Raw genomic sequence first — 13,549 nt, forward strand, 5'->3', positions numbered from 1 at the left:
AAACTCGTGGCGAACGGGGGAAGTCCCGGATGACTGGAAAAAGGCTAATGTAGTGCCCATCTTTAAAAAAGGGAAGAAGGAGGATCCTGGGAACTACAGGCCGGTCAGCCTCACCTCAGTCCCTGGAAAAATCATGGAGCAGGTCCTCAAAGAATCAATCCTGAAGCACTTAGAGGAGAGGAAAGTGATCAGGAACAGTCAGCATGGATTCACCAAGGGAAGGTCATGCCTGACTAATCTAATCGCCTTTTATGATGAGATTACTGGTTCTGTGGATGAAGGGAAAGCAGTGGATGTATTGTTTCTTGACTTTAGCAAAGCTTTTGACACGGTCTCCCACAGCATTCTTGTCAGCAAGTTAAGGAAGTATGGGCTGGATGAATGCACTATAAGGTGGGTAGAAAGCTGGCTAGATTGTCGGGCTGAACGGGTAGTGATCAATGGCTCCATGTCTAGTTGGCAGCCGGTGTCAAGTGGAGTGCCCCAGGGGTCGGTCCTGGGGCCCGTTTTGTTCAATATCTTCATAAATGATCTGGAGGATGGTGTGGATTGCACTCTCAGCAAATTTGCGGATGATACTAAACTGGGAGGAGTGGTAGATACGCTGGAGGGGAGGGATAGGATACAGAAGGACCTAGACAAATTGGAAGATTGGGCCAAAAGAAATCTAATGAGGTTCAATAAGGATAAGTGCAGGGTCCTGCACTTAGGATGGAAGAATCCAATGCACCGCTACAGACTAGGGACCGAATGGCTCGGCAGCAGTTCTGCGGAAAAGGACCTAGGGGTGACAGTGGACGAGAAGCTGGATATGAGTCAGCAGTGTGCCCTTGTTGCCAAGAAGGCCAATGGCATTTTGGGATGTATAAGTAGGGGCATAGCGAGCAGATCGAGGGACGTGATCGTTCCCCTCTATTCGACACTGGTGAGGCCTCATCTGGAGTACTGTGTCCAGTTTTGGGCCCCACACTACAAGAAGGATGTGGATAAATTGGAAAGAGTACAGCGAAGGGCAACAAAAATGTTTAGGGGTCTAGAGCACATGACTTACGAGGAGAGGCTGAGGGAGCTGGGATTGTTTAGTCTGCAGAAGAGAAGAATGAGGGGGGATTTGATAGCTGCTTTCAACTACCTGAAAGGGGGTTTCAAAGAGGATGGCTCTAGACTGTTCTCAATGGTAGCAGATGACAGAACGAGGAGTAATGGTCTCAAGTTGCAATGGGGGAGGTTTAGATTGGATATTAGGAAAAACTTTTTCACTAAGAGGGTGGTGAAACACTGGAATGCGTTACCTGGGGAGGTGGTAGAATCTCCTTCCTTAGAGGTTTTTAAGGTCAGGCTTGACAAAGCCCTGGCTAGGATGATTTAACTGGGACTTGGTCCTGCTTTGAGCAGGGGGTTGGACTAGATGACCTTCTGGGGTCCCTTCCAACCCTGATATTCTATGATTCTATGATTCTAAGTGACCCACACATTTGCCAAGGGATCTAAATCTATCCATAGAGACTGCTGGGTAGAAAGGCAGCTTGATATGATTTGTGACTATGTTTTGGATTAGGGGAATTGCAGCTTTATTAAATCAATTTTGGAAATATGTAACTGCATCCTCTATATTGTACAAGGCCTTAAGCACAACAATTCCGAGAAAGTTTCCTATTCAAATAAGTAAACCACAGTCTAAGTAAATATAGAAAGACTGCCAAATCTGCCCATCTGAATGCCAGCAATTGCCTATGCATTAGTTGTTTGCATGGGAAAAAATGTAAAAGAATAAAATGTCATTTTTTTTCACCCTGCTAGTAGGAAACACAGGCCATGCATTTGAGGTTTTCTTTAACTCTTTCAGTGAAACAAGTATATAGGAGGTGTATACTGTAGGGATGTCAGAGTATAGAGAATACATTTATTTATTTATTTATTTATTAGGGTTTTTATTACTTTGCAATAAACAAGAGTACAGGCAATGCCTTGGACGCCTTTGATACACTGTTAAAATTACACCCAATAAGCACATCTGTTAATTACCCCAAGATCAAATCAAATAACTCTGCAACAACGTAAGTATAACAAAAACTAATTAACCACCCCAGCAGAGTCCAACACCACTGTTGCTCAGTCCTACCCAGTCTAGCTGGAGATCAATCCAGAAGGCGCTCGATCTGCACGAGGGATATATTCCTTTGGGATTTGCTTTGATGATGATGAAGAAGAAGAAATGCAATATGGTGGCAAAAAAGCCATGTGACCTTGGTCTGCTTCTGCAGAAGCATCACAACATTGAAAAGGAAGGCTTTAAATGCAGCTCTAATCTCTAATCTAAATAGTCATTCCATTGACTTCAGTGGGCTTTGGGTTGGGCCCTTGTTTTCCTGTCTCCGGCCGGCGGAAACAACTCTTCCAGCTTGTTACGCCAGATTTGTATTTTTACTATAATGAATGCTTCCCAAGTCTTTCCTTTCTGGCAGGATTAGATTCTTTAGAGTATGGTGCTTCCTGGCAGTCTATCCCCGCTCCTCCCTCCACACTTTAATTAGGCCAGTTTTAGAGAAAGCTCTAAAAAAGGCTCTAAAAGACCTGTGAGCCCAGAGCCCAGCCCCATACTCAGTTGAACTAAATCGAGAGTGTGGGACCTGGTGAGATTTTATTTGTCTTGCACTTTTTCTTTTTTCCACTTGTCACCCAATTGCCTGAAGACATCTTGCGTACGTGCAGCTGGATGGCACATCACGTTCCCAAATTTAGGAGGAGGCCAGGAGAATCCAGGCGGGTTGTTGAATGGAAGTAGCTACATTTCAAAAAAGCATCTTAACAGTATAAACTTTAAGGCCAGAACTCTCAGCACCTGTTGGGAATAACCGTAATTCCCCCAGTAAAAACATTGGGAACCAAGTGTTTGAAAATCTGGGTACCTTCATTTAGGTGCCTAACTGGGAGCTATTGGGTACTGAGACCTTTCTTGAAAATCTGGCCCTGAAAGTATTATATCAAAGCAGCAAAAAGACTTGACTGTAAAATGTGGCTTTGGTCATTGGAAAAAGAAGCATTTTTATAAATTTATGAAACTTCCATATTTCAGTAAATGGACCGAATACACAAAAATGTTTTGAAAGTAACTTCAGAGAGAGACTCTGAGAACTTCTTGTTGAGGAATAGAGGTTAATAAACAATTTTGACCAGAGTCCACAAGTCCTGCTACACAGGTATTAACTGAAGAAGCAACTGAATCTTGTCGAAAAGGAAGTGAGACAATGGAGAAGTGACAAACACTCATACCTGGGTCCAGCCAGACTCTGAAAATGTGTTCTCTGCTTTCAGTAAATTAGGTGAGAAGGAAAGTAGCTCCTATAAATTGAGGCCTGGAATTATTTTCAGTTAGGGTTGTGATTTTATTTTTCTTTTTTAACTGGAATAGTCATACCAGTACAACCCCAGTGTAGATGCAGTTATTTTCCTTCCTGAACAGGAATAGTATATAAAGCACCTTTATACTGACAGAACTGGTGTATTAGGTTGGGGGCTGTGCACTTTAACTAGACAAGTATAGTTAAAGCTTTACAACTTTTGCGTGTGGACAAACAGCTTAGAGAAAGGATCTTGCTCCTCAACAAAGGACAGAAGCTTCAAAATGACAGGAGAAACTTGCCGCAACAGAAGAAGCTTCAGCATAAAGCAAAGACCAGCAACAAGTTCAAGAGCCAGGAACAATCCCTCAGCTCCAGCATGGCTTTGCAAATGTTGGTGCCCACACCCGGCCACACCACCACCACACGCTAGGTTAACTCTGTCACTGCCATTGACTTTGGTTGGCTGTTGAACTGTTATGGTAACTTAAGGTTTGTTGACAGGTTTCAGAGTAGCAGCCGTGTTAGTCTGTATTCGCAAAAAGAAAAGGAGTACTTGTGGCACCTTAGAGACTAACAAATTTATTAGAGCATAAGCTTTCGTGAGCTACAGCTCACTTCATCGGATGCACCCGATGAAGTGAGCTGTAGCTCACGAAAGCTTATGCTCTAATAAATTTGTTAGTCTCTAAGGTGCCACAAGTACTCCTTTTCTTTTAAGGTTTATTAACAGCTTATGATGTTTAAACACTGACTAGTTGGGTAACATATGTCTGGAAAATAGATGTGGGATTTAACTTTAAGATTATTAGTTTTCAATTATTTGCCTGTCTTAAACCACTGTTCAAAGCAAGTTGATGAATTAAAAGGCATGAATACTCTTTGAGTGGTTTCTTTAACTGAATTAAAGCTCTTCTTCAATTTCTGAATTTCTCTGGACTTAGCCAGGTCGTCCTTTCTATTTAAAAAAAACTCACAGTTTTAGTTTAAAGGAAGATGAATCCTATTCCTTTTACCAAACTTCACTTTGCAATCAGGACATTGTTTAGAGAATCTAGGAGGTAGGTTAATTGCACAGGATCCACCTACTGAGTTTGGGAATAATTAATTTTGAATTTAGCTCACCTAGAGAGCAGAATACAGGAAGTGGCTCTCATGCTTATAGGAGCTGTAACGTCTGTTGGAGGTGTGCCTCCGGAAAGGTGCAGCAGACGAAGCTGTAACAGCACTAATTCCTTTATTGCCAGTTTTTGCTTCTTTTCTTTGAAGACTAAATTATGCATGGTTAATAACTTAGTGCTGAGTTATGGCATCCCTTAGGCACAAAAAGCGTTTGTGTTGATAGACTGTGGGTTCATACATCCTTGAATTTGTATCACAGGGAACAATAATTCAATTTTCCTGATCTTTGTTTCTCCAGGCTATAATTTTAGTAATTTGGGGGTTAAATTACTTTGCGCACTACATCCTAACTCCTACACAAACATACCCTGATGAGCTCCCATGGGTGGAAACAAACGGGTCTGTGGCCCTATGCAAGCCCATGCACTGGGATTCCTTGCACTAAGAGCGTGACACTTCAGGCCAGTATGGAGGCATCCTAGATCAGAGCTAGTCCTCCCTCCATTGGATCCTTTGCTTAAACCCCTCTTCCGTCACAGTCACATGGCAACATTTCTTTCATCCTATTCATTTTATGAGGCTGATTCTTCCATCTCTGCCCAGTTGGGTAGCAAGATACCATCTCTGTAGTTCAGGACAGTCTGGGTAGAATGGCTGATGATGCCAAGACAAATTGAAATGGGAAATCTTTTCCAAATGTGCGCTGGACACTGCCCAAGTTAAGCTCGGTAAAAGGCATATGAAACTTATTACATCAGGGATTGTTTCTGCTGTAGGCTGCCTCTGTTATGGCTTGCCAGGCTTTGTCGATATAGAATAGGAGGGTAATCCCATGCAGGTCACTCTTGCCTCCCAGAGGGTCAGCTGTTTTGTGGCCAGTCTTTTTTGCAAGATCATTAATGCTAGATGAAGCTATCCGGGGACACACTCCTATAATCCTTTGCCCTGCTCCAGGTTATTGTGCTTCATCCAGTCCAGCTTCTTTTAGGGAAAAGCAGAGATTGGTATTGACAGAGGAACCTCTGCTTTTGGAAGTCCCTGTACATGAAGGCATGCTTGTCTACAATCGCCATCCCCTCCTGGAGAAGAGCTCCTCGGCCTTGCTTTGGTGTATATCTTCTCTGCATTGGTCATAGAAACTGCATCTTGAGATTACTCCCTTCCAGGAGGCCATGCTTAGGTTCCATTTTTATTACTTCTTCCCTGCTGTACCCCACTCTGCAGGGAAGTCATTTGGGAACACATGAGCCTTGTGGTAGAGACCAGCCCAGAAGTTCAGGTTCCACCTCATGTAGTGATCTCAAGGAAATACAATTTTGCGCTGTCCAAGTTGTTCAGCGGAGTCTGCCTTCTCCTGGATTTAAAAAATGCAAACTCTCTACTACGAGTGCCAAACCCTGTGCTGTGTGAGCTGGGTGACCAATCTGCAGGACTAACCAGTATGATGCCTTCCTACATCTCTCCCATGGACCTGATCTGCCTGGAATTTCTCCCTGTGTGTGTGTTGCTTTGGGTTGCTGGCAGTTCAGGGCCCTCCCTTGCACCTTCACCAGCTGTTGGGAGGAAAGGACTCTTCAGCTATCGGTGCCTTGATGATTGATTTGGTGGGTGTGTGAAACTCTGAAGGGAAGCAAGCAGAGGGTGAGTTGCTGCTGTTCATGTCTCTCAGCTGTCTGAAAAATGGAGCCAAGAGCTATCCTTCATGCTCACAGGACATAGTCCGTGAGGTGGAAAGTAGATAAAGGAGGGTCAGGCTTGATCAGACAAGTAAGCTTAATTCAGTTAACCAGGTTTCGTCCTGGGCATATCTGCTGCTGTCATGGCTACTGATCTGGATGTATTTCCTATTATTTTAAAATGTTTTACGTTTCAGGAGCATTTTAGGAAAAGTGGTTACAGATTCTCCCTCCTTTCCTAGATGTTTCTAAAAAATTAGAAGACTTGTTTGTCTAAGATATTTATAATGGCTTGTTTTAGCAATCCATAAATCTCTAGCCCACAAAAGCCATCTGAATGCTCCTAACCAAGTCAGAGAAATAAACATCCTGACTTAGGACATCCCAGCGGTTAGGACCAGTTGCATCACCCTGTGGTTGCATCACCACAATCACATGCTACAGCTATTCTTACCACTACTCAGAGGGCATCGATCTAAAATGCATTTCCTGATAAACATTTTTGTTCACCCATATATATCCACTGGTTTGTTATTGTGGAACAATTTGTAAGTTACGGGTTATGCGGGAATTTGAGGGAAAAGTGCTGAGATATTTCCGCTAAAGACATACACACAAAATTACATGGATTTCAAGTTTTAGTTTCTTTTTTTACATGGACTTTAAAAGAAAGGGATGATCAAATTATTGATCTATCAGCATCAGATAGAATGTTTTGTTGAAATTCTGACAGCGGCATCATTTACAAAATGCATTCTTGCGACAAATAATAAGTAAGAGACAAACTCTGGAACACCAATGAAACCGCTACAATCTGGCACTTCCTCATTTGCTTGGCTAGAATTTTACAAATGTCCAAATTCACAATGGTTTGATTTGGGTTCAGCAGTCCCCTGATGAAAAAGATATTCTTGACTTAATTATAAAGAATATAACACCTTTGTGTTTGTTCAAAGCAGTAAAGGCTGCAGACCAGAGAAATTGAGCATGTGTGAAGAATTGTGTCACTTAAGATATTACAAAAAATAAAGAAATTGACCCAACCAAAACCCCTTGCCCAATAGACTCACATAATGCAGAACATTTGAGAGGGATGTTAGGAAGATTTGAAATTCAGGTGCCAATGCTTTAACTGGTTTGTAAGTGCATATTGGTCAGACAGCTTTGTTATTTGAGCATATTGCCCATCACAATCCCTGCACTTCACTTCCTTTCAGTACAGATTAAAGGCTTGGTTTTATTTACTCTCCAGTAGGGAGTATGGCTGAGCTGGTGCACACAACAGCTCCTCAGTTCCCTTTTGAGCCTGAACACAGAAGAATAGAGATTCATGGCTCCCCACCCCCTGCCAGAGTAAATTGACCTCTCAAATGCATCACTTCACCTAGTGGTATGAGGATAATGGAGAGCTGTGTACAGAAAGAAAGGAGTAGGCTTTCTGATGGGACAAGGGCCTGGGGCTTTTCTTTTGGGGGCATTCAAGTGTGTTAGGCAAAAATAGAAAACAGGTGAAAGAGGCCTACTCCCTGTCATGCTTCTGTGGACTCATTCTCTCATACAGCACGACTGTTTGATCTTAAACCTTGGGAGGGTGAATCCCCTCTCTTGTTGTTGTTTATTAGTTGCCTTCTGTGAGTAGATGGATCTGGTATATATAACCAGGGCTCTTACTGTAGAGGGGGCTTGGACTATATGTGTTCCCAGAACAGAAACAAAGTAGTAACTAATGACAGCTTTACCCAGTTCTAAATAGAGGAGCTATCCTAAATATGCATGAGATCCTGTGGCTACGGCCCTCCTCCTTCATCCTCTCTCTTGTTTGCTACTTTTGCACGCAATATCACATCTAGAATGAGTTTGTAAGCTCCTCGGGGCACGGGCCTTCTCTTTCTCTTTGTAGTGCAGAGTGTCTGGCACACTTTTGGATGTTGCATAAACAAACAATATAATAATATCTCATATGCATGACACATGAACAGCTGGGTGGTAGTGGTGTTGACTTCTGGTGGTTGTAACTGTTGTGAAATGAGTTTTTGAAGGCCTCCTCACATGTCTGGGCATGTTTATGCGCACAGTTGTGTTTTCACATATACATATTTTTTTGTTCTGTTTCTCTTTTGCTGAGATTTATTAGCACATGATTTCTCTCTGTCAATCTGTTCATTGATGTCAGTGCAAAGACTGCCATTGACTTCAGTGAACTTTGGATTGGGTCCTAAGTCATTTTCTTAAAAGAAAATTTCAGTGTAATATAAAAAATGTTCTTATCACACCATCAAAGAAGAGTAAGGACCTGATTCAGGAAATCACTTAAGCATGTGCTTGGTTTCAGTGGCACTTAAACAGTTGCTTGACTGCTTTCCTGAATGGCAGCCTAAATCACGATGATTATTTTTTGTAATTTTCATAAACAATAAAAATTACAAAAAGGAAAATGCCTTACAGCTTGTCTATGTTACCTAACACTGCACATTTCACCGGATAGCCAATACAAGTATGCAATTGTGCAACTTTACAACTTGTCAAAGGTTCAAGACCAGGCAGTACAAAATCAGACACTATTACACAGACATAACATGTTAGGGTGGGGGTAACAATAACATAAACATACACAAATAGGAAAAAGCGGGAAGGAGGAGGCTGCAGTGGAGGATGGGAAGAGGGAGGGAAAAATCAGAGAGGTGAAGTTAATGGAAGTCTGGCATTATTTGAGCTACCTCAGCATTTTTAAGCCAAATGTCATGACACCTATCAGGTATCAGATTTCTTTGAATTCCTATACTGGCTCTCCACGTGGATAAGCTAATCTTTCTTTAGCTGCAAACTCAGACAGGTCTGAATACCACTGCTCTATTCTAGGCATAAGCCTACTCCTCCATTTTTGTAAAATCACGCACTTGGCAATCATTGCAGCCCTCAAGAACCAAAGGCTTTGTGGTGGAGTGAAACCCAGCGAAGTCGGTCCATAACCTATGATATAATTTTCAGATGAGGATTGGTTGCTGAAGTCAAGGGCTATTTTCACTCTTGTGTCTACCTTTTTCCGCAGCTGCCAGCCTGTCGGTCCCATAGTATATGCATCAGGGTTCCCTTTTCTTTACTGCAGTGCCAACAAACCTAAATTGCTGTTAGGAAAAAGAATAATTAAAACTCAGATGGGGAGTTGCCATTTTGACAATGTGATATAGATTAGGACACAGGAATTACAGCTTGTTATTGAAATGTCTGAGAACCTGAGATTTTTAACGCCTAAGGTAAGTGCTCCTGTTTTAAAAACATAGATGGCTGATAATGAAATAAAGGTTAAGAACCTTGGTATGGCTTTTGATCACTCCACTTCCATGAAAAACCATGTGTCCGACAGAGTACATCACAAATGCGGTCTCTTGTTTTATTCCAGATGAGCACTTTGTGCAGGCTGCGCCCTTATATATCCCAGTCTGACCTTGCAACAGCAACTCGTGCTTTAGTGATCATAGGCTTGATTATAGTCACTCCCGGTCTAGCGGGGCAGCTTGCAACTTGGTCAGAACACATCCTGGTGTGCGTTCCCTCGTTAGGCCCTGCTTGCCAGCAAATGCCAGTTGAGCTGGCACTATTTGATTTTTAAAATCCTTTTGGTGACCTCTCTTCAGACCCCAGCCTGTCAAGTATCAGAGCTCAGACCACACCATTCTTTACAGATATCATCATTTCTCCCCAGCTGCGAGTAATCTGCTATAGTGAGCCTGGGGGTGTGGGACTTGCTGCTCCTGGACATCTATCTCAGTACCCCATACCCATTTTGGGGAATATACCTTAAACCCCATTTTTCTATGCATGATTTTTAATCTGACCCTCTTGGTTAGTTTTATTCCTATGCATTTAGGAGGGAGTTTTTGATTGGCATACTTTCTCTAACTGCTTGTAACAATTTTAACACCAAGTGCTTCTGCAGGAGGAAGGGAGCTTGCTACAAATTATAATTTTATTTAATAGCAGACTGGTAAATGACAGAACAGGATAGAGCTTTGAAAGTCTGTGCTGTACTTCCTATGTCTCAGTCTATTTCCCAGAATCTCTGCCTGATGAGGTATGAAAACAAACCTGAAGTCACAATCACAAGTCTTGAAGTCACAAGTCCTGGAGAGGATTTTCTTTTCCCATGCTGGTCAGCGTTTATTATAATAGACTGTCATAATTAATTCATTATGATGTCAGCATACAGGCAAAGCAGCATACACATTTGGTTGAAAATGTAGTGGACTTATAAATCACTGACAGAATTATGCCAGAGCCAGCTAAATCCTCTCCAAAGTTTAGTGGATTTTTACTGAAGTTATAGGTGAATATCTGTCTCTAATTGCTTATTTTAAAGGAAGTGAGAGATTGAATTCTAGCCAGGCCAGGGCAGTGTCTGACCCAAGTCCAGAGCTATTTTTAATTCACCACAGTGGGATGACTTTTAATTTAATAATCACAACAAAAGGTTTATGACATGATATTTAGGGCCTTACGTTTGCAGAGTACTTGTTATGTGTACTGAAGTACATGCTGTTGCTCCATATTGATACCAGTGTAACTTTGTCTCTGATCTCATCTGTTATGAGGTCAGAGGGCAGTACCTGTTCACACAGGTGCTGGAATTGGGAGTGCTGGGGGTGTGGCAGTACCCCCCGGCTTGAAGTGCTTTCCATCGTATACAGGGTTTACAGTTTCGTTCAGTGGCTCTCTGCACCCCCACTATACAAATTGTTCCAGCATCCCTGCCTGTATAACAATGTGCAGGAACACTTGGGAACAATTTGGGATAGGAAGTGAAGGGTACTTTATCCAGTTGACTCTACAGGAGAAATGTGAGGACAGAAACATTTATTTACCACAGTGGCATATTGGTGGTGTTTAGCAGCAGGGAACTTCAGAATGACCCAATGAGAACATTCTGGCACCACCCAGATCACCGGTATTGATGCTTCTCCAATAATTTGGTATATTATGTACTTTTTCAAGACCTCATAGAAGAGAAATGGAAACCAGTTGCTCTGACAGATCTTCCGCTCCTAGAAGTGCGGCTATGGTGGATTGCTGAGGGGTGTTTTTCTTTGGGAGGGGTGAGGATGGTTACTGCTATTCTTGTTTGCTTTGCTCCAAAGTTTCTAATTTTTTTTTCTTAACTGCAGGTCATTTCATGGGCAACAACACAGTGATTGATGTTTTGGGAAGAGAAGGGTATGAGGTAGAACACACTGCTGCTGGACAACCCATCAACAAGTAATATATACATGTTTTTATCATATTTGATTAGCCATTGATATAGATAAGCTGTAGACAACTATAGAGATACTGTGGAAATAGATAGACATCATTATACATAGATTGCTCTTCTTTGCTATTTCCCAGTACAATTCCTTTGCTCTGTTTATCTTCTGGGAGCTAATTTGGAAATGCGGCATGCATGACACTTGACAGGTTGCTCTTTCATATTGACTTGGACATGTTTTTCCCATAACTTTTAAAGCCTTGAGTTAGCAAGTACTTATGAACGGCAAGTTAAACCTGTTTGGGTGAACAAGCTGACTTGTAGTAGTGTAGCACAAAAAGGGAAGGGCTGCTGGTTTTTCTGTTTTATAGTCCCCTTTTCCCCACCCTGACCCCAGCTTGGCACATCTTCCCCTACGGCATGTGCTTCTGGGACCCTTCTCCCATTCCTTCCCTCTCTTGTGTGTTCAACCAGTCCCTCCCCTTTGGCTCTTTCCCCCTTGTACACAAGTACAGTGTCATATCACTTATCCTGAAAAGTCTTCCCTTGTCCCTTCCCTACCTGCCAACTCATCCCCTGTATTCTCTCTAAACCCCCTGAGTCTGCTCTGCCTTGACTCCTTGTGCAATGCTCTCCTTGACCTTTCCAATCTGACTTCCAGCCTCTCCACTCCAGAGCCGGCCTCACCAGCATCCTCCCTAACACTCTTTGTGCTAAGCTGTATTCTTGTTCCCAAGCTGTCTGCTGCCACCAGTACCTTTGATCACTCTCTCTTCCTCCATTTTATACTTCATTTTAGACTAGGACACTTGTCTATTCTGGTTCTCCTTGCTGAGCACTTTCCTCATCCTGCCTGGTGGCTCCTCATCCTGCCTTCACTCCTACCTATGAATAGCCTTCAAGGTTTTCTCCTCAGCTCACCTTGGTCTCCCTCTGTGCTCTCTCTCAGGTGTTCTGCCATGGTTTCAGTTACCAGAGAACTTCTACATCTCCCCCTCAGTCTAGCCTTGCATCTCCCTCTGTCTCAGCCATCTCCTCCTGGACTTCCTGCCAATATCTCAAACTCCAGATTTCTGATCTCCCTGCTCTGCCTCCTTTCTCTGTCACAACTGATCATTTCCTTATTCTTCTTGCTTGGCTTGCCACCTGGGCCCTATCTTCCATTGCTCTCTCTCCCCTGCTCCACATACAGGTGCTCACTAAATCCCATGTTCGGGCCTAGTATCTAAAATAAGCCTGTTCCTTTGTATTCTTACTGCTAAAACTTTCGCATTTGGGTCATCTTTCACCTTGACTACTGTAATATTTCCCTTTATATTTCCTTCCCCACCACATACCTCTGCCTTCATTATTGTCAGCATTCCTTTTCTGAGCACTACACTCACCAAACCGCCTTCCCAAACACCTCTACTAAAGGAGCTCGCTGGGGCTGGGGCCATCTTTTTGTTCTGTGTTTCTACAGTACCCAGCACAGTAGCATCCTGGTCCATGGTAGGAACTCCTGGGCACTATGGTCATACAAATAATATAAATGAAGTCACTTCCTTTCCTCCTGATCACTTCACCTTCCTCCTTGAATTCTTTCACTGGTGTTGACTGTTAACACAAGGGATGTAAGCTCCTTGTCAGGCTACATTTTAATCTTGGCTTCTCACATGGTGCTGAACATGCTTTGTCATAGTCTACACTTGCTTTTAAACCAGACTCCACATGGGTTCAGCCACATGCCTTCCCATAGCCCTAATGTCAGCAGTATTCTGTTCTCTAGAGGTTCTTGTACTGCACTCATCACTGTAGGATCTGAACACCACTGGGTAGCTCCCTGTGTAGGCGAGCCCTCTATGATGATCCATAATAGCCAATCATAATCTAATACTTGAATCACTTCTTTTTTCAAAGAAAAAGTGAATGGTTTAAAAACGTTTCCTAGAAGAATGAAAAGTCTGGGGAAATGAGGTTTCTGTTTGATGAGAGTCTTTTGGCCAATCATTCTTTACAATTGCCTTAGCAGCTTCTTACGCTCCAGAAAAAGAGAGCTCATGCCATCCTAAATCCCTCTTCACGTGGCTTAGAGATGGGAATAAAAACAAAGCCTAAAGAAAAGTCAGAGTGAAATCTTGACCCCACTGAAATCCATGGCAAAACTTTCCTTGCCTGGAATGGGGCCAGGG

The 13,549-nt window shown here is 42.7% G+C and overlaps 1 protein-coding gene across 1 annotated transcript in view; it reads left to right on the plus strand.

Annotated features, from left to right (window-relative positions):
• The window catches only part of TRABD2A (TraB domain containing 2A), a 108,165-nt gene that overhangs the window by 80,060 nt on the left and 14,556 nt on the right, over window positions 1-13,549 (plus strand). The window contains exon 5 of the mRNA XM_038402835.2: window positions 11,299-11,389. Within this exon, the coding sequence (XP_038258763.1) occupies window positions 11,299-11,389 (91 nt within the window). The remainder of the gene's footprint in view (window positions 1-11,298; window positions 11,390-13,549) is intronic.

This window comes from Dermochelys coriacea, chromosome 5 (genome assembly GCF_009764565.3).
Source record: "Dermochelys coriacea isolate rDerCor1 chromosome 5, rDerCor1.pri.v4, whole genome shotgun sequence".
Lineage (NCBI taxonomy): Eukaryota > Metazoa > Chordata > Testudines > Dermochelyidae > Dermochelys > Dermochelys coriacea.